The sequence below is a fragment of the Podarcis pityusensis genome (assembly GCF_964106645.2).
Source record: "Podarcis pityusensis genome assembly, chromosome: 2".
Taxonomy (NCBI): Eukaryota; Metazoa; Chordata; class Lepidosauria; order Squamata; family Lacertidae; genus Podarcis; species Podarcis pityusensis.
In genome coordinates, this window is record NC_138029.1 from 85,160,087 (window position 1) to 85,182,144 (window position 22,058).

The 22,058-nt window shown below is 43.3% G+C and overlaps 1 protein-coding gene across 1 annotated transcript in view; it reads left to right on the top strand.

The window, feature by feature from the left end:
* Positions 1–9,605: 9,605 nt before the first annotated feature.
* Positions 9,606–22,058, top strand: part of SLC26A6 (solute carrier family 26 member 6) — a 33,167-nt gene continuing 20,714 nt past the window's right edge. The window contains exons 1-6 of the mRNA XM_080996774.1: positions 9,606–9,701; positions 15,882–16,056; positions 18,033–18,172; positions 18,950–19,060; positions 20,078–20,253; positions 21,059–21,223. Of these exons, the coding sequence (XP_080852900.1) occupies positions 15,926–16,056; positions 18,033–18,172; positions 18,950–19,060; positions 20,078–20,253; positions 21,059–21,223 (723 nt within the window). The 5' untranslated portion in view covers positions 9,606–9,701; positions 15,882–15,925. The remainder of the gene's footprint in view (positions 9,702–15,881; positions 16,057–18,032; positions 18,173–18,949; positions 19,061–20,077; positions 20,254–21,058; positions 21,224–22,058) is intronic.

The following is a 22,058-nucleotide window of genomic DNA, read 5'->3' on the forward strand; positions in this document are numbered from 1 at the left end:
GTGTGGCTCCTCGTTTTGTGCCTGTCTGCTTCTTACTTCTTCTAAATTTTTCATTCACGGAAAAAAGTATGGCAGAAATGCTTATATGATGATGAACAGTGCTGAAGTTCCAGGGTTTTTGAAAGTTTCATGATGAGGATGAGGAAATTAAAAGATTGGTCCTCTCCACTGGATAAAATGGTACCCCACTGAACAAGACTAGGGAGCCTATGGCCCTCCAGATGTCATTGGACTCCAGCACCCATCAGTCCCCGCTAGCGTGATCAGTGGTCCACGGTGATGGGAGTTGTAGTCCATCAACACCAGAAGGGCTCCTGGTTAACCACCCTGGTAAACCAGTAAGAATCACTTGGAGAATTATTGGACTGTAGGGCGTATTCTGTTCAATTTACAATGTGAGTCTGTGCCTACCTCCTCAAGATTTAAGTCCCACATTTCAATACAGCCTACCTGCTTCCAAGTAAATGTGTGCAGGACACACTCCTCTCTGCATGTCTCCTCAAAAGTCATTTCTGTTGAGTTCAGTGGAACTTAATCATGGGTAAGCGTTACAAAGGCTTGCAGCCTTAATCATGAATGACATCAGTGCTGTTTTTCTAAAAATATGTTTAGGGGTACTCTCATTTTCCTACTCATATTGAAATACTGCCCCTCAATGAGGCCAAACTTAGATTCACAAAATATTTAGGGGTATGTGTCCCCCTGTGTCCCCCCAGGAAAAAAACACTGACATTAATTGATTACTAATTTTTTTATTGATGGTCAGTCATCATAGTTGGATAAGTATCTCTTTGAAAACAATAGCTAAACGTGGAAGGAAGAAAAAGTAACCCAATAGCTTTGCCCAACTTTGGAACACTCAAGGAATGCGTTACTGAGCATACCAGAGTTTTATTTTCCTCTGACAGTGAAGAGGGATAAATATTTACAGCAAACAATGGATCCACCCTCCACTCCACCCCATGAGCAATCTTAAACTTGCTGTCTTCTTCCGGCTACTATTTGAGCTGACTCCAGAGTGAAAAGCTTGTAAAGGGCATATGAGCAATTGCTTTGCTAGGACAGACCAAAGGTCGCTCTACTGTAGCGTCCCATTTTCAACAGAAACCAGTCAAATGACTGGGTGGTCACAAGCAAGGCATGAATGGAGGGACATTCCCCTGTCCTCCATCTCCAGTAACTGATACATAGAGGCTCTGTTGATACATCATGACTGAAAGCCAGGCATAGGCAAACTTGGCCCTCCAGATGTTTTGGGACTACAACTCCCATCATCCCTAGCTAACAGGGCCAGGGATTTGTAGTCCCAAAACATCTGGAGGGCCGAGTTTGCCTATACCTGCTAAAAGCCACTGACAGATATAAAAGCAAGAGTAGGTCACCTTATCCAAGCTTTGATTATAATAATAATGATGATGATGATAATTAATAATAATAATAATACCCCACCCGTCTGGCCGGGCCTCCTCAACCTCTCTGGGGAGATGCTCCGTCAGGTATACTGGGCCAAGGCCGTTTAGGGCTTTAAAGGTCAGCACCAACGCTTTGAATTGTGCCCATCTCTTAAGCATCAGGTCCCACTGATGGAATGTCAACCATCCTGAATTGTTAACTAGTAATCTACATTTGAACAACTAGTTTTTAATTATACATAGACATTTTTTAAAAAAACTTCCCTCAAATATCTACAAGATTATCTGTGCTGTGATCACAGGGGATCTAATCTCATTAAAATCTGTATTGGAAATGCATGTACACTGTGGAACTGACAACGCAGACTGGCGAAAACTTGGTGGGGAAACCCTTTGAAGTCAGTGTTTGCTAAAATGAGGGAAAGTGGCACAGATGGCACCAGACACCCACGAAATGCCACAGGTTAATTTCTGTTTCAACTGCTTTATGTTGAAGAGGATGTCAACAGCTATGTTCCATATTTCCATATATGGTTGGGATTGCAAACTGGTACAATTGTTTTGGAAAAAGAATCTCCGAAGAAGTTTCTTCTGTTATGGGACAGGTGATATACAACCTGATCCAAGGCTTGCTTTGTTGAATCTATAGATGAACTTAATGATTTACTGCTTAAAGACCTACTAATCTTCTTCATGGCTGCAGATGGAAATATTGGAAAACTTCTACTAACTTAACCCTAGAGGCATGGTGGTGCGGAGGATGCCCCTAGCTGGGTGCCTTGCTTAGCACTTCTCATGGTCGCGTCTTTGTTTAATCCCACCTGGGACAAACACCTAAGGGCATTTCCTTGACAATATTTTTTTAAAAAAAAATCTGAAGCATGGCATCAAGCTGGGTGCCCTCTTTATTCTCTGCTGCAGCAAAGGACAGCCTCCACAGAATGAGTCTAACTGCCTCGAACAAAGAGAACCACAGTCCTTTTATCCTGCAAACCGCCCTGAGATCTACTGATGAATGGTGGTATACACATTTAACAAATAAATGATCAGAAATTTTTTGAACTACAGCCATGCACAGTTTATGTTTCTTTGTTCCCTGCTGATGCTTGTGTAGGTCTGGTTTCTTCTTCTGCTGTCTGGACATGCTCAGTTACCCCCGTGCTGACTCATACCCTGCTTTCTTGATTCCAAACAAAAGAACTTTGAGTATGCAGTTACAATACGTTGCAATGTGAGGCTGACACACCTCACTTACCTCTAACCTTCCCTGTTCATATGTAACTGTCGGGTTCACACAAACAGTGGCAGGCATCTCGCACTTCCCGTCTTCTCTTTTGCTTCAGAATGCTAGCAGAATAGAATTGCAGAGCTGAAAGGGACCTGGGGGTCATCCAGTCCAAATCCCAGCAATGCAGGAATCTCAACATCATCCACAGGAAGATGGAACACAAACCCTTATGGAGAAACTAAGCATCTTGGAGCGCTAAGAAACACAAAGACAGCTTTGAAACTGCATGGCCCATTCGGGGAACTGGAAAGGATGGTGTCCTCTCACCGCCACCTCCGCATGGCTCACTCTGGGAAAACTGGTTGAAACAGAGGGTGGAAGGCACTTACCTGATATAACCAACTCTAAACCATTACACAGACCTGCATAATGTTTGAGTACATCATTAACATTGTTTATGCGTGGGATGTTTCTGTGGGGGGTGGTAATATGGGGATTGTTTGTTATATGTATTTTTGAGGAGTTGAAAAATAAAGTTAAGTTTGTCAGCCAGCAGCCATAACAGCAGGTAAATCCAACTGGCAGTTCAGCTGCTGTAGAACGCTGGCTTTGGGATGCCATTTGTCTACACAGGATTTGCACCTTCCTGATTGTGAAGAGGACCGAAAATTAGCTATGAAGCAAGAGAACTCATGGGCGAGTAAGAAGCAAGAACCTACTACAAGAAAGCGAGCAAAGAAAACTAGGCAGGCACAGGAGAGTGAAAGCATAAGTGATAAGACTGAAAGGTCTCTGGGTCCTTTTCTGCAAGGACCTCGTTTATAGCTTAATTGAGGGGTTGTGTCTCTCTTGCTTAAGTGGCAATTCAGCCTTGAACAAGCAGATAAGGAAAGGAGTGGTTTAATGGGAATCCAATAGCCAGTAACCGGATAGGAGGAGGGGAAGAACAAAGCCTAAAGTCTGCCTTGCTCTTGGCTCTAGCCATATTGCTATAGACATAAGACCTATCTGGTCCAGCGATCAGTTCTCACCATGGCCAGCCAGGTGCCCAAGGGGAGCCCATAAGCAGGATCTGGGCACAAGAGCACTCTGCCCTAATGAACTTTCCAGCAACCGCTATTCAGAAGCATGCCACCTCTCACTGAGGAGGTAGAACATACCCATCAGGGTTAGTAGCCCCTGATAATCTTATCCTATGAGAATTTGACTCATCCTCTTGTGAAGCCATCCAAGCTGCTGGTGACCCCCCCCCCACTGTCTTTGTGGGACAACGTTCCATAATTTAGCTAGGTGCTGTGTGAAGTATTTTCTTTCATCAGTCCTGAATTGTCCAACGTTCAACTTTATTAGATGTCCAAAAATGAACAGCCTTATTTACTAATTTCACAGAATTTATACACTGCTTGATTGTACAAAAACAAACAAACTCAAATGGAATAATACGGAATGTTAAGTTCTGGGTGAACATATCAGACGAAACAGTGATTCTTCAAACAGCTCGTGTTTATTCACAGGCCAGAACAGAACTGAACTGAAGGCTTCAGCCAGCCTGCTTATATACAGCTCCACTAGAATGCAACAGTAACCACTTTCTGTAACTACCCAATCACTGAACATCACTTTCAATCCCTTATTTGCATATGTGGACCTGAGTGAAAACTATCTACAGAATCCCCCTGCTGGCCCAGGGTGAGAACTTCAGTACATAACACAGAATATATGACTGTGACCATTTTTGCCCCAATGTGTACAGTACACTGATACCTTGGAAGCCGAATGCCTTGGCTCCTGAACAAATTGGCTCCCGAACAATCGAAACCCGGAAGTGAGTGTTCTGGTTTTTGAACGATTTTCAAAAGCTGAACGTCCAGTGTAGCTTCCAATAGGCTGCAGGATGCTCCTGCAGCCAATCGGAAGCCGCGCTTTGGTTTTCGAACGGTTCTGGGAGTCGAACAGACCCCTGGAACGCATTCTGTTTGAGAACCAAAGTACGATTGTACTTACATTTGCCATTTTCTGTTTCTCCATGCCATGCAAAACTTTATAAACTTTATCATGTTGCTGCTTTCTCACCTTTTCTCTGAACTAAGAAGTCCCAAATTCTTCAGCCTTTTTTCACCAAGGAGTCACTTCATCCCCTTGGTCATTTCAGTTGACCTTTTCTAAACTCTACCAGGGCCCCACTCAGCAGAATGAGTTGGAGTCTGCCCCCAACCGCCATTCTCTGCCCTGTCCCCTTCCAAATGCAGTAACCACATATACACAACCATATATGTGTATGTGTTGCCATCATTCTAAAGATGACCCCAAACCCATAAGACCACTAAGTCCACAATCTGAAATTTCCTAACAGTATTGCCGCATGGCCTGCTGGAAAGTCCTGTGATTGTTCTCATTGGCTTGACTGCATCACATTTGGGTCTTGAATCTGCAAGCCAGGCTTCATTGTTGTCATTTCATTCATTTCCCCCATAATCATCTAAAAATAGTAAGGTGGCATACTGGTCATGATTCAAAGGGTTTAAGAAGACACAAAAACAAAACCCACTGCTGTCCCACACCTGATCTTGTTATCAAGGTCATGGAGTACACAAAGGATTGAATTGCCATCTGCGATCTATAATTTCATAACAAGATAAGGAAGGTGATTGGGGCCTTCCATGTGTGTAACTCATAATAGCATGGGCCACGATTCCACAGAAAAGAGCACACCATGTTCTCCAGGGTTTGGCAAACACCAGCACTTGCCAGTGGATGCTGATTGTAGAACACATCAGCCAGGAGAATTTGCACTTCCAATGTGAGTCTCCTCAGATGCAATAACATGTCAGCCAGACAATAGCACTCAAAGAAGACATGGAGCAGAGTTTGTGTAGGGTGTGTCCTCTGATGTCATCCCAGTCTCCAGGTGGTGCAAGACTCAAAGAGTTCCAGATGCTTTCCCCTTTGGGTTTGCATTTCCTTTTGGAAATGAGGCACAGTAGAGACTGGTATCTTTATGATATATGGTTTATTTACACATATATGCAACCTGAGTCTACGATGGAGGGGTTCACAGTGTTAACACCCCAAAAAGATCCTGCTTCTCTCATAGCTGCAGCCTCGGATTCAAACAGATATCAAGCATTGCTAACCCTCTGCTTGCTGTTTTTCCCATAGCTTCTTAACATCACACAAAGCTTTGCCCTAAAAACTCGGGCTTTGTCTTTCTAACCATCTAAGAGCTGGAGGAGGGGCCCCACCCATTTGTCTCCTGGCACAGGGCCCCTTTCCCTCTTTTGTTTTAATGGCCCTGGCAATCACCTCATGAGGAAGCTAGCCTGACCTATATTTGAACACTCATTTTTATTTATTTGTTGGTTAAATTTGTATCCTGCCCTTCATCCAAAAATCTCAGGGCGGTTCACTACATAAAAATACAAGATAAAAAACACAAAACACATAATAAAAGCAAGAGCAAAAGCAAAACAAACCACGGTTAGCCACTGTGAGAGCAGAGTGATGGAATAGATGAGCCTTTGGCTTGATCCTACAGGTCTATTACATTTTTAATGGTTGTGCACTAGATAAAAACTGCTTAGTAATGGAATTATGGAGAAAGACAGAATTTTGGGAGACTGGTAATTCGCTGGAGGCTGTAGAATAATTCTTTTCATACCTTAAACAGAATAACTGCAAGCAAAGCTAACTATATAAAGCAGGAATGAGAGTCCTAGGATGCAAATACCATTGGCTCTGGCCAGCACTGTCAAAGGTCAGGAATGATGGGAGTTGTATCTGGAAGGCCATAGGTTTTGTGGTATAAGAGGAGAGGCCAAAAAGAGGAAAGAGAACGGACCCAGAGTTGTGGCACACAGAGACAAATAAAAACAGATGTTTTAATGACACTGCCAAAACAGATATCAACAACATTCTCAACTCCCTGAGGAAAGCATGGCTCAGATTAGAAAAGCGTAGCACACAAGCTGCTATCACAGCAATAAGACTTAAGACCAGTAGTTACAGAAGCAGCAGAAGCTAGATTTATAAGGATTAGAAGCCTGGCACCGACAAATTCATAACAATATGTTGTCATCATTCTAAAGATGACCCCACCCCCATAAGACCATTAAGTTCACAATCTGAAATTTCCTAATGGCATTGCTGCATGGGCTATATGAAGCACTGGAAAATCCCGTGATCGCTCTCATTGGCTTGACTGTATCACATTTGCATCTTGAGTGTGTGACCCAAGCTTTATTGTTGTCATTTAATTCATTTCCTACTGTAATAATCTAAAAATAACAAGGTGGCATGGCATGCTGTCCTCTGGTCATGATTCAGCAACAGAGAACTTAACGAGACAAAAAACAAAAACAAAACCCACCACAGTCCAACATCTGATCTTGTTATCAAGGTCATGGAGTACACAAAGGATTGAATTGCCATCTGCGATCTATAATTTCATAACAAGATAAGGAAGGTGATTGGGGCCTTCCATGTGTGTAACTCATAATTGCATGGGCCATGATTCCACAGAAAAGAGCACACCATGTTCCCCAGGGTTTGGCAAACACCAGCACTTACCAATGGTTGCTGATTGTAGGAGACATCTGCCAGGAGCATTTGCATTTCCTATGTGAGTCTCCTCAGATTCAATAACAGATTCAGTAACGGATACCAGAACAGAGACTGGTATCTTTATGTTATATGGTTTATTTATACATAGATGAGTTCAGATGCAAAAACATTTCAGCCAGACAACAGTACTAGAAGAGGACATGGAGCAGAATCTGTGAGGTGTGTTGTCTGGGGAGTGGCTGTGGCCTGAGGAGAGTCCTGAAGGGTGGTTAGAGATGCCTAAGGATCAGCTTTGACCCCATGCCTGAGGCTGCCCACCTCTGCCCTAGACCTCTGAAGCCAAAGAAGAAGCCTTCAGATTCTAGCATGTTCTACTGCACTCAAGTCCTGCTTGTGGGCTTCCCATAGACCTATGATTGGCCACTGCGAGAACAATATGCTGGACCAGATGGGCCTTTGGCCTGATCAAGCAGGGCTCTACTCATGAGGAGGGAAAGGGACAGAGAAGGAAGATGAGACTAATACGATTAAGGCACTCTGCTTCTGAATTCTCACTGGTTGATGTGAACATGCCAACACTGGTGGAGCAGAGATGGTGAGAGTCACCCAGTTACTGACTTTCTGCTAATATTTCCAGTCTCAATGATTTGTGGGGAGGGAGCACCTAGTCTTGCCATCCACTGCCTGATACCTGTGTCTAGAAGTGTGTTCCCCCCAAAAAATAAATGGGTACAGTTTACATTCTTTGTTCATAGTTTGTTTATTTTCCACCTTTAGGAACAGGTTATCTCAAGGTGACTTGGAAATAAAATGTTTTTAAAAGTATTTTTTATTAATTGTTGCCCATATAGTCCAAATAACAAAATAGAATTTCCTGGGACAAACACATGAAAACCAAACCAAACCAAACAAAGGCTGGCATGGGCTGTTATATTCATTCACAAGAAAAAATGATAAAGCTGGTTATACAGATATTTGCAATGAGATACAGACAGGTAAGTGGAGAGTACCTTCGTAAGAAAGGAGAGAACAGGAGTGTGGTGCACATGACTTTCGGAATATACAGAAACATAAACCTATAGCTGAAACCATCAGAGGCACAAGGTGTACCAAAAATAAAATGCTCCATATTACATAAAGGGGAAAAAACCAAGCTATTCAGTGTTACTTATCCCACATTTCTTGAGAAACTTCTAGAAGGGCAAATGTAAATTTTCTTTTTTTATTTATTCAATAACATCCCACAATTTTTAAAAACTACAATAAAATATATAATTAAAAATGCAACAGCTGTGTTTTCATTTTGTTTTTTAAATGAGAACCAAATAAAACAAAAAAAAGTCTCCTAAAGGGAGAGTCTATTTAGCTTTCCTGGAATTGGTAAGAATGGCAACCGAGAACAGCACCAATCCATCTCTGAACAAGAAACAGAAAATATCTTATTTTATAAAGGTAGGCTATAGCATAGGCAAATGAGAACGGTCATGCAGGATGGCCAAGTCTTTGAAGATGTAAATAAGCAAAGAATAGTGATTGCTTTAAGGGGGGGACACAAAGACAAAGCAAGTTCATAATGAATTCTGGGTAGCATAAAATTCCCAAGGGGCTTTGGGTACAAAAAGGAAAGAGTATTGAGTTAAATCCCTGTTGCTAAGGGTCAAAGGGTTATTTGAGGAATTTTAATGATCAAGGCCAGAGTTTATCTGAAGTTTGTTAGATGGTCAATCTATAATTGAAGGTCAAAAGTGTACCTGAAGTTTGGCTTATCAATTACTAGTCTAGAAATAATGGAATACATTTTGTGTAGGGAGTATGCAAACATGACAAAATTGAGAGTCATAAAAGTTGAAACGAAACTCATCCCACCACCTGATATCCCCACCTCTGCACTGTCAGCAGGTGAGCTTTCATACAGAACTGGGTAACATTTTGGACTTAAACAAAAGCTCTCCTTTTAAAATTTGTAACAATAAATGTTTAAGAACTATTACTGCGTTAGATGCTTTAGATTTTAAGATTTATGTGTTATTACAAGATGGATATGTTCAACAATTCTAACTTGTTAGGACAAAACCTAAATGGAGTCTTGCTTTGTTGCAAACAGGCAATGATCTGGATCAGAAATGGCCACCATTTTATTGATTACAGATATAGGTGGATGTTCCATTCCCATGTCGATGAGCCCCACCTGCCCCTCAATTCCTTCTACAGCATGTTCATGTGTCCATTATATCTAGGTTCTCTTCTTGGGTCAATGAGTCCATCAGCTTGCTCACCCCATGGCTCAGATCCAGGAAGCCCAAGAGCCACGCTTATGGCGAACGGAAACCCAGTGACCCAAGACGTAGTGCAGTCAACTTAACAGCAAGGGAGCCAAGGAGGGAGTGGTGTCTCAAAGATCACCGTCAGGTATTAATAGTGAGCAAAGGGGAGCACACAGTTAGAAAGCCGTCCGGCCACAGCACACATTGCCAATCCTGCTGCCTTTTATCACACATCAGGTAAGAGGGCGATTCTTGGGATTCCCTTTCTAGCATTCCCCAGGGAAGGGAAGGAGGAGCCACTGGTACAGACAGAATGGAGTGAGTGTGTGAGAGAGAGTGAGTGAGAGAGAGATTAGCTGCCATCTGAATGCCACAGCTATGCTGTCCTCCTCACCAATCATACACCCAAAATGCAAACTGTGAATATAACTAGTGTGGAAATTTGAAAACCTAGCTTTGGCTGCATACACGGTATCTTTAAAGTATATTTGGAGCACATTCCCCCCCCCAAAGTATTCTGGACACTGTAGTTTACTGTTCACTGTAGTTTCCAATTCCTAGCAACCCTGAACAAACTACAGTGCCCACGATTCTTTGAAGGCGGTGGAAAATGTGCTTCAAATGTGCTTTATAGGTTCAGTGTTTATATAGCCTTATAGAGGTACACTCAACAGGAAACTGGGATTGGCTGAAGCTGAACACTTGGTGTAAAATCCAGTGAGCATGTTCAGTCCTGCTCATCAATCTGTTGGGGAGGGTTTGCCCCTTTAGTTCTCCCTCTCCCATCTCCTTTTTTTTGGGGGGGGGTTGTAATTCTTCAACCCAACTGCTTGAAGTTGCCCATCAGCAGTAAGCGCCTGCAAAGCAGACTGAGTGGGCACACAGATCACAGTCTTTATGCTGGGATGAGGTGCATCGGGTTATTATTTAAATTATAGTTCATCTATGTGTGTGTAGTGTTATAGGATGGGGTGTGTGGTTTGAATGATATGTTTTGGTCCCTCCAGACCTGGGATTCTATATCTGTAAGATGGGAATGTGTAATAGATGGAACTGCTGAAAATGGGCAGACTAGGTTTTTTGTTATGTTAATGGCCCTAACCAAGCATGTTGAGCATCCTTTTTACAAGAGATGGTCCTTCCCACAGGCATCTGGCTGGCCACTGCGAGACCAGGATGCTGGACTAGATGAGCCTTTGGCTTGCTCCATCAGGATCTTCTTAGGTACCTAAGGCTAAGTACAGATGTGTTGCCATAGAAACAACTATCCAGTGATGCTTCCATAAGGAGGGGCTAGGTCTTCTTCTTCCTCCCCCACCCTCACCTGGCTGGAGGCCAAGTCCAGGACAATAGGCCAGGGCACATCTCTCTTGCCTCAGCTAGGAAGGCACAGAGACCTGACTTGCTCTCTGTGCTGAAACCAAAGCTATAGCTTTGGGAGCCTCCCTGGAAACTTAATGGGGGAGCAAGATCTGTTGGAGAGTTAATGCTGTGAGCTCTTCCACCTTATGCACAGCCTGCATAGATGTGTAAATAAAACCAATATACCAGTTTTCATTGACCTTCATTCCAAGGAAAGTGCTGGCACCCCGATGTCTCTCGCTACTTAGAGATTGGGGTGCGCATAACAATATTACCATATGTAAATTTTATGCAAAGTTGTGTCCTTTTATGGAGATTTACAGGTGGGCTCCTAAAATAATGACTGAATGTGCTCCCTTTCAGCACCCTACTCCCCCCAAAAAAATTTTCTCCAACAGCGCCATGTCAGTATTTGTAGACAAGTAAAAAAAAAATCTATGGTATAAATATAAACTTGCCAGATGAATTGTCACGGCTGACCACAAGTACTTCTGTGAATTGTGATTTGATCCAGATGGCTGAGAATTCTATTATGTTTGGTGACTAAAAGACCTGCAGGCTTAAGAGCAATGTAAGCCTATCTCATGTTGGCTTAAGCTTGGGGAAGTGGAAGCTAAGGATGATGCCATAAAAGACAAGCAATGGTGTTGTGCACTGTCACAAATTGTGCTTGCTTACAGCTTACCTTCCATGCACCCACAAGTTCCTGTGGTCTTTGGGGTCCAAATCCAAATGGGGTAGATGGGGTGCCTGGGACCGCCAAAGATTCCCCACATTGTCCTAGTCCTATATTGCATTTTGTGGTATCAAAACCTTTCTCTGTTGTCAGAGGAATCCTCCAGTGTAATTTTTTTGCTACATTTATCAGGGCCAAACTAGATATGGGGTCAAATACTCCTTTGCGTCAGAGGGCTTGTCCACACTTCTGCTTGTCCCATGCCTTAAAACCACAGGGATGAGCGGTTTTCCCCTTTCCCCACTCCTTTCCCAGGGAAAACCTGCTCTTTAGCAATAAATTAGAACAATCATCAATCTGAAGGAAACCCAAATTGCCATTTTTTCCCGACTGAGCACTGAAGAGCAGTTTCCCCAGGGGAACGCAACATGACAAGAGGAAGTGTGGATAAGCCCTAATGTGCATGTTTTTAAAAAAGGGAATATCTTCCTTTGAGGGTGCTAATAATTAACAGGCTCAGAGCAGACACAAGGAGGGGATTTAGCCCCTTTCTCCACTGCTGGGCTCTTAAGAAAATCTCTCTTCTGAAGCTGATATTCGCAATGGGAGTAAATCACCGAATCTCATTCATTACCAGTCTCCTCCCTCCCACTCTAGCTGGTGCTTTTTTCATTATTCAGACCCGGCACATTGGATGGAAAATGCATTTAACGTGCCCTGCAGTTTCTCCTTGTAATAGTACCTAGTGGGGAGTCATTACACATATCCTTGCGTGCCTGCCTTTATGTAGTGCAGTTCCACTTGCCTGTGTCCTCAAGTGCCCAGGGAGGTTTCCAAAATGGCTAATAGCTGCAGTCCAGAGTCTAACTTTAGGGCATTTCAAGTTATACCTTTTCACTTGCTCCTTCAGTCAACACCTAGACTTGTCCTTAAATGGCATCTAGTTGGCCAGGGAGGCATGTCCTTAATTGCATCCTCTTGAGGAGGAAATAAAATCTTAGTTAATGCCACCTTTATACCCAATTATAGAGCTCAGCTTGGAGGGACAAGGAGTTGTTAGAGAGAGGGGGCAGGGGCTAGCTAGGGCATTAACTGAGATCATTTTCTCATGAGTTTTTCTGCAAGGTAGTACAATGGCTATATGGCTGACTTGGTTTAAGTTTTAGTTTTGCTTTGTTTACTCCCAATGAAACAGATAGGCTGCAGGGCCTTCTCGGTAGTGGCACCTGCCCTGTGGAACGCCCTCCCTTCAGATGTGAAGGAAATAAGCAGCTATACTATCTTTAAAAGACATCTGAAGGCAGCCCTGTTTAGGGAAGTTTTTAATATATAATGCTGTATTTTTTTAACACTCGATTAGGAGCCGCCCAGAGTGGCTCGGGAAACTCAGCCAGATGGGCGGGGTACAAATAAATAAATCGTTGTTGTTGTTGTTGTTATCTGAATGCAACCCTTTCTAGGGAAGTTTTTAATGTTTGATTTTTATAGTGTTTTTAATATTCTGTTGGGAGCCGCCCAGAGTGGCTGGGGAAACCCAGCCAGATGGGCAGGGTATAAATATGTTGTTGTTGTTGTTGTTGTTGTTATTCACACCATACATCTAAAGCACATTTCCTCTTGAAAAAGAGTTCCCAGGACTCTTAGGGAGAGGTGCTTTAAATGTATGGTGTGTACACAGCCCTAGGATCACTACTAAGACTCATTACAAACAATCATTTCACAACACTTTTACGAGCAATAAAAATTTCGGCATAACAAGTCATATATGCTATCAGAGTCTTCTTAAGTTATAACATTGTTAAATCATAAAACTAGCCCATAGGCTGCAAGATGAAGGTGTTAGCTTCTGTGCACCGATCTGAGTACCACAATTAACAGAATACCCTTATGAATTCTCCATCGTGCGAGGAAAAAGCAGTCTCTTAAAAAGACAACTCTAGTGTCAAATCTTCCACTCTTTAGAGAGCCCGATTCCTTCGTAAATATAAACAATGCTTTTAAAATATGCATTCAATTTCATATTGGAAATGTGCATCATCATTTTATAGTTCCCATAAAGTAAACCTCAGATGGTTATAGATACTCAGCAGGGCAGGCCGTTCCAAGTCAGCCTATGCATGAAATGATAAAGGCATATAACGAGTTACTGAACTTTGTGCTGTTAATTAAAAACATTATAAAAAATGTGCACGGCAGGGAATACTACTTGTACTCGCAAACTGCAGAGCAATAAATATGTTCTTAGCTGTTATGCACCTAAAGAACTGCACAACAGTTCTGAAGAGAAAACAACACTGCAGCCTCTTACATAGAAGCACATAAGAAACTGCCCTATACTGAGGCAGACCATTCATCCATCTAGGTCAGTATTGTCTATGCTGACTGGTAGTAGGTCTCTCGGTTTCTGACCCTAACTCTACCTGGGGGTGTCAGGATTTGAACCTGGGACCTGATCTTCTGCCATTGAGCTACAGCCCTTCTCCTACAGCAGCACCATCTTCATTTTCTGAAGATACTTGACTTTGTATATGTATTGGATTTAAAACTGTTTTCATATATATAATTGGTTGTATATGTTTTATTCCTTCGAGATGTTTTGTACCATATGGTTAAAACAAGGGTGGGCTTTGCTGCCACAGACTTACCATCCAAACACTGAGTGCCCACACAGGAATTGTATATGAATGAATTAATATAATTGATATAACAGTAGGCAACTAGGCATTCTAGATGCCTGATGTTTGGCCATTGCTGCCAGCCTATGATCTTTCTGGAGGCCGGGGGCCTTAAATCTGCCCAGAGGAAGACTTCCACTTTGTTCTGGCATGGGGAACTTCTTTGACTATGGCTCCCATAAGTCCAAGCCAGCATGGCCAATGATCTGGTTGATGAGAGTTGTGGTTCAGCAACATCTGGAGGGCCACAGTTTCCCCAGTCCTTTCCCTTCCCTCCTCAAACTTCCGTTGCTGCTTCCTCCCTGAACACTTGCGCTGAACTATATGGGGTCATGTACCTGCTCTGTTTCGCGAGCATGCCAGCTCAGGAAATGGTCAGGCCTTCAGTAGCCTTCAGACATCCAATAACTGGTTATCAAATCAAATCAAATCAAATACCTTTTTTTAAAAAAAGATGATCTTTATTGAATTTTTAGTTACATACTATACATACACATACATTATGTTTCACATTTGTTCTTGCTCTCCCAAGCGAACTTTCCTCCTTCCTCCTTCCGGCTTTTTTATGTCGTCTTTAACTTTTCGCATTGTCTTTGTCCATTTTATATATAATTGTTATTCAATTTTTTCCATAAAATGTCTGTAAACAAATAAATCTTTCTATATATACAATTAAAAAAAAAAAAATCCTTCCAGTAGCACCTTTAAGACCAACTAAGTTAGTTCTTGGTATGAGCTTTCGTGTGCAAGTCAGATACACACACGAAAGCTCATACCAAGAACTAACTTAGTTGGTCTTAAAGGTGCTACTGGAAGGATTTTTTTTATTTTGATTATGGCAGACCAACACGGCTACCTATCTGTATATATACAATTGTTGTTGTCTGTCTATATTCATTTACAAACATTATTGGATAATAATATCAAAATGAATTAAAAATGTATATTAGGACTATTGTTGAACAATATTTGCAAATCAAATACCTTTATTGGCATCGCAGTATAAAGCATTTCAGGTCACAGGGATAATTAAAAGGACAAGGGTGAAGCTGTCAAGGGTCCTAAGGTCACACTATGATCATGTGCACTTAGATATTCTGCTTCGCCCTGTCTGTTCCCCGAAAGGATGGTTCATTGGGAACCCTTTCAGGTAAAATTGTGACTAAAAAGGAAGCCACTAAAACAGTAATATATTTGTCCCGATCTGCCAGGGGAAACCTCATTTGACTTCTCGGAGTTATAGGCCAGAGGTCCAACATTTTGCTCAGCATCAGATAACTGGTTATTATCTTTATTTTAAAGAGGTTGTGTTATTTCATTCTTGCATGACATGAGTTGCCCACAATTTCATATAACGGGAACCTCTATATTCCGTTTATGTTGTTCGTGAATTAGATGACCCTTGGGTCCCTTCCAAACTCTACAATTCTATGGTTCTACAATTCCTGTCATCCTGACCATTGACCATGGAGCCTTTGGGTATTAAAGGCCCAAGTGTTGTGGCACTTTAGATGAAACAGCCCAGTGCCGTCACCACCACAGATGGGCCACAGGTTCCACATCCTTGGCCTATACTGTATTTATTTTAAATGCTCTATTCCCAGGCCCATTTAAAAGAAAATGTGTGGCAGAATCCAAGGTTGCAAAGTTCTCAGAGTGGCAGGTGGTCTTAATGGCCCTCTTGCTTCCTTCCCCTCTCCCTAGCCTCAGAGTGAGTCCATAAAGCAGGTGGCATTATTGCCAAGGAGATGAAAGAAAACGAAGTGTCGTGCCGCTCCAGGGCCGAGCATCATACATTGACTGAGGCTGAACTAGAGACGATTGGCCTGAGAAATGAGGCTCCTTCAACCTCTCTCTCTACCAAGATCCAGAAGATAAGGTATGATGTTTCTATAGCTCACTAAAGGGACTTTTTGGGAAGGCTGTAGAGCACCTTGTGGAACTTGCAAGCCCTGAATTTGTATACATACCAATACATTTAAAGCACATGACTTCCCCCAAAGAATTATGGGAACAGTAGTTCAGCCTAACAGCCACAACTCCAAACACTATAGTTCCCAGGATTCTTTGGGGTAAGTTGTATGCTTTAAATGTATGGGATCTACACAGCCTGAAAAGAAGAATGACTTGATTAGAAACCAGGAGGACCATAGACCAGTGCTCCAGTCACTTCCATTGGTTTATCCTTCTTTCTCTTTCTACTTCTGATGCTTGTGTGACAAAATGTGACAAAAATAAAATAAAATGTGTGCTGTTGCTTATAGAGCCAAAAATGCCACCATCACACAAAAAGGAGTTATTTGGGGATTACCCAAGGTTTACTAAAAGCTTTTCAAGAAAAAGCCTTAAGGGGCAGGAAACCACCCAAAGGGCTAATGACAGCTAAGTATGTTAGTTACAGAACGCTGACTGTTGGGTGGGGGAAATAGATTGAAAACTCGGTGGAGGGGGTCTGGAATGGAGCATCATGGAGGAGGGTGTGACTGGCTGGCTGGCTAGCTGACTGACACAATGAACAACAGCACTCCATGCTGCAACATTTTGTCATGGATCCCACTAGTCTCCCTTAAAAGGAAAAAAAACCTCAATGCATGTTCTTGTCACAGAGAACACGCATCAGACAAGATATTGCCCTTCTAATGTCATTCCACTTAGGGTTGCAGCGAATGTGTGGTGCTGGTAGTGGAGGGCATTGCATGTTCCCTTTGTAACAAAACCTTCTTTCCCATGGAATACTGGCATTTTGTGAGAAGGGGCTTTAGATGAACCCTGTCCTTGATATGCAAGCTTTCCTTATGCAAGGACTTTTTCCATGGACAAAGATGTGAGACTCTCTTCTGCAGTCACAAGTGAATCAGACCTCAAAGGACTATATTATGTGCATATGAACTGTACCTTTGAAGTGGCTCACAGTCATGCACACCAACCCTGAAAATGGAGGGTGCTGTGCTCTTTTGCTTCTACCACTTTAAAGATTTTAATCTTTGGGTTGTAGCCAGTTCCTTCCACCAATTACCAGTCAGAAGGCCTGTGGGAGGGCTTCAAGTCCGGAGCCTCCCCTCCCAAGCCCTGCTGAACTCCTGGCCAAGTCCCTGAACCGAAAGGGGCAGGAAGAGCTAGAGACTGTGCTTTGCACATGAGTAGTTTAGCGGTGGGCGGGGCAATCCCACCTCCTTCATTGCCTTCTTTAGCCTCCACATCTGCCCAAATGTTACAGATGTGGAATTTGGTCCCTTCTGTCTCTGAAGGAGACGCCTGCTGGCTAACAGTCATTGTTAGGCGCTGGTGGTGGTTACTCATGAGTAACCAGGCAGGACTCCGACCTGTCTTTTACATGTTTATTGATGCAAACTATTTACAGTGCAGAACCACAGAGTTCATGTCTGTCTTAGTCACTTGCAGATTCCAGGAGTGGCCCCTTCTGGTTTCTCTCCCAACATAAGAACTTAGACACCCCAAATCTCCACCTCCCCTCCTTACATTTCACCCATCTGCGCAAGCTGGGCAACGGAAACGGCGCGTCTGCCTTCTGGCCAGCCAGGCTAGATGAGGTGCTTGGGCTCTCAGTATCATCTCGGAGCCCTCTCCTCGCTTGGCTGGCCCCTTCCGCCTCTGCTCCACTGGAGGTGTGGCTTTCCCTACCGCTGGAGAAGAGTCGGAGGCTCTCTGTATCCCCCTGCCTCCCTCCCCTGTTCTGATGGCAGTTCCCTGACAGTCATGTTCTTGCAAGAAGAGGCATGCCCAAGATAGAACGGGGTATTTTTGACCTCCCAGTTCTTCCATTGCTGGGCCACAGTGCAATTTGAAGACCAAACTTCCCTCTCAGACATGCCTTTTTGCACTTTTCCCTCACAGATGCTCAGGTTCGACTGCAAAGTCCTTGCTGTTCAAGTTCTTCCCCATCCTGAAATGGCTACCGCGGTACCCAGTCAAGGATTGGCTGCTAGGGGACATCATCTCAGGATTCAGTGTAGGAATCATGCATCTCCCTCAGGGTAAGCTTTCAGGGAGCCAGTTGTCAACCTTGTACCCCACAAGGCCATTAATGACAGCCCTGACTGTCATCCATTTCTTCCCCTGTTCTTGGAGAGCAAAGAGCCTCCTTGAGGTTTTGTGGCCCTTCTGGGTTTCAGTCTTAAGTGGACAGGTCCTTGTCTGTGTACCTGGCATAGGTGTGCCATTGACACCAGATTAACAAGAGGCCATGTCTTTCTGCTATATTGTGCTGAACTTTCATAAACATTGGAGGAGCTGCCAGATACCAAAACGCTACTGGATAGGGAACCCAAATGAAAACATGCTTCCAATTTAAGTTACTGTTGGAAATACGGCCTTGAGGACCTTGGGGAAAACAAAGCTTTGGCTAAAAAAGCTAGATGAGAAGGGGATGTACATGAAGGGTGCAATCTAGAATTTCTGAGACAGACTCATATTTATTTATCAACCTTATTGCATTTCTATCCCACCTTTTTCTCCAAGGTGGCGTGTATGGGCCCCACCCTTCATTTAAACCCCACCACAATCTTGTGAGGTAGGTGCGGGTGAGGGTCAGCGACCGGCCCAAGGCCACCCAGTGAGGTTCATGGCTGTAACCACTAAACCATGCTGGGAAATAGCAGGAGGCCGTGTAAGTTGCCTGCATACATAGGCTTGGTGGGTGGATAAAACTACAGCACGTCTGAGTGGGGTGCCTAGGATACAATGGAGCCTGCGTTCTAAGCAAAGGTACCAAGCAGTGGCTGCGTATTAACACCCGCCTTTATTTTGCCTAGGTTTGGCCTATGCGCTTCTAGCAGGGCTGCCTCCCGTCATCGGCTTGTATTCCGCCTTCTATCCCGTCCTGCTGTATTTCTTCTTTGGGACCTCCAGGCACATCTCTGTGGGTGAGCAGGGGATGCTGGGAAAAGAGGCCTTCTGGGATCTGCGTAGGAGTTCAGTTTTTATTGAAAGTTTTAGATTACAATAAAAGCAAAGCAGAGAGGGAAAACAGAAAAGGGAAAGCGTAAAAAAAAAAGGAGTAAGAAGAAGAAGATGGAAGAGAATAGGAAAAGATAGGAAAATACAAAGCCCTCTATCTAGGTTATAGCTTTACTCTTCATCCACACCAAAGGAGGTAAGCCATCCCTACATCTCACCTGGGGGCTTCCTCCTCTTCCCCAGCCTCCTAACTTGGGAGATCCTCTCTGCCCTGCCTCTCATCTTCCATCCATCACAGAACATAAATATAGATAAGAGTTAACGAAAAAGAACAGTGTTTAAAAATCATAGCGAAAAAAAGATTTTTAAAAGAGATAAGAAGAGAAATTTAAAAAAAGGAAATAATGACTTCTGATTTTCCACTTGGCAGTTTTGTATACGCATCTTCAAATTAATTTAAGTTGGCTTAATTGCCACTTGCCCTGCTTCACAAGACTCATTTGCTATCTCGAACCAGGTGACTGGTGAGGTGTAAGGGGACAAGCCCTCTTTGTTCAAAAAGGGCCTTCTCGGTAGTGGCGCCTGCCCTGTGGAACACCCTCCCATCAGATGTCAAGGAAATAAACAACTATCTGACTTCTAGAAGACATCTGAAGGCAGCCCTGTTTTGGGAAGTTTTTAATGTTTGATGGTTTATCACTTTATTATTATTATTATTATTATTATTATTATTATTATTATTATTCTGTTATCATCATCATCATCATCATCAAAATACCCTTAAAGGCAGGAAGCTGGGATCTTCTTCCTCTGGCCCTAAATTGTGATCCTTTGGCACCCAATGTAAATCCTGCTATCTTGGTGATGTGGATGGATAAGCAAAGCCAACTGAGCTTGTGACAAAAGAGGACTGGATTCTTGTGGGATGCAAGGTTGGACAGGTAGCTGATCTCTTGGCCCAAGCCTCTGTCTCCTCCTCACAGGCCCATTTGCTATCATCTCTGTGATGATCGGGAGTGTGACAGATTCACTGGAACCAAGCGGAAAGTACATGGAGGCAGTTAACGGTACGAATGTCACCATTGTCAATGAGACTCTGAGGGATGCTGCCAGAGTGGAACTGGTGGGTGCACTCGCCTTCTTGGTTGGCATATTTCAGGTGAGTGGTGGGACCCAAAAGTGTGCATGTTCTCTCTCAACAATTACAAAGGAGGCAAGAATGAATGAATCTGCCAATTATGTCTCAGTTCATCATTTTTACAGCCTTAAGCTCAGTCCAGCCCATTTCCCCATTAGATTGTGATTATTGTACAGTGGTACCTCGGGTTAAGTACTTAATTCGTTCCGGAGGTCCATTCTTAACCTGAAACTGTTCTTAACCTGAGGTACCACTTTAGCTAAGGGGGCCTCCTGCTGCTGCTGCGCCACCAGACCACGATTTCTGTTCTCATCCTGAAGCAAAGTTCTTAATCCGAGGTAATATTTCTGGGTTAGCAGAGTCTGTAACCTGAAGCGTATTTAACCTGAAGCGTATGTGACCCAAGGTACCACTGTAAATATATTTTATAAGTTCACACACAAGGTTGTGTACATTTCCATGCATATTTCTTCTAATATGTTTGGTTTTGTTTGTAATTTTCCCTAATATAATGCACTTTTTCTAGTCCAGCAACATTGTCTAGCTCATTGTCTACCCCTGTTCTAAAGTCTCAGGTTTTTCTCCTGCAACCTGACAGGCTTTTAAATAAGCCTTTATGTTTGGCCCCATCTCACAGGGACAGAACTGGTTGATCTTATGTTCTGTTTTCTGTCCTGGGTCTCTGGCAAGTCGCAGCAGGCTTCATAGCAAGATACCTCTGCAATACACCCCCAGATCTATTGTGTCCCACAGGGAGATTTCTGGAAGGGAGTTGTGTGTGAGAGACAACATGAGGATCTTATTCCCTCTGCTTTCTTTTTTTTAGATTGCCCTTGGTCTACTTCAGTTTGGGTTTGTGGCCACCTACCTTTCTGAGCCCTTGGTGCGGGGCTACACCACAGCGGCCTCTATCCAAGTGCTGATCTCCCAGCTGAAGTACATCTTTGGGGTGACTGTGAAGGAGTATGCAGGGCCATTGTCAATAATCTATGTAAGTACAGTTGGGCCCGGGAAAGGGCAGGTTTAGGCTAGAGAGGAGTCGGTGGAGGAGTTTGAAATCTTTTGGAGCTGGAAGCTATCTTAGCAACATGCTAGATGTAAAGTCAACATTAAAGTAAAGGTAAAGGGACCCCTGATCATTAGGTCCAGTCGTGGCTGACTCTGGGGTTGTGGTGCTCATCTCGCTTTACTGGCCGAGGGAGCCAACATACAGCTTCCGGGTCATGTGGCCAGCATGACTAAGCCGCTTCTGGCGAACCAGAGCAGCACATGGAAACGCCGTTTACCTTCCCGCCGGAGCGGTACCTATTTATCTACGGAGGCTATTAATATGCATGTTTGTTTGTTGTTGATTGTTGGGCAGGTTTACCAAACAACAGCCAGACTGTAGCATTAGAAAAGGAGAGTTAAACCCTCCTCCCCACTTGCTGTGAGGTCCAAATAATAATAGTCTCCAGTGCTTTTTTCTGGGGGGACGCAAGGGTACGCATACACCCCTAAACGTTTTGTGGATCTTTGTACTTTTGTTCATTTACTATATTTATTTTTCCCAATTTAAACTATAAAATGGTGATTTTCTTGAGTCAAAATGAGAGTACCCTTAAACATTTTTTAAGAAAAAAAGCACTGATCGTCTCCCTGAGGCTGCTACTTGCATTGGGAGGGAAACCCCCAAGGGTGCCAATGACTCCTGCCCTTTCTTAACCATGTTCCACATGACATTTTTATACATGCTTGTTCCTCTAGCTTGTGTGAATGAACTCATCCTCTCATGCCACAGAGAGGTTCAGAAAACACAATCTAAATCCCTGGAAGCCACACGAGGG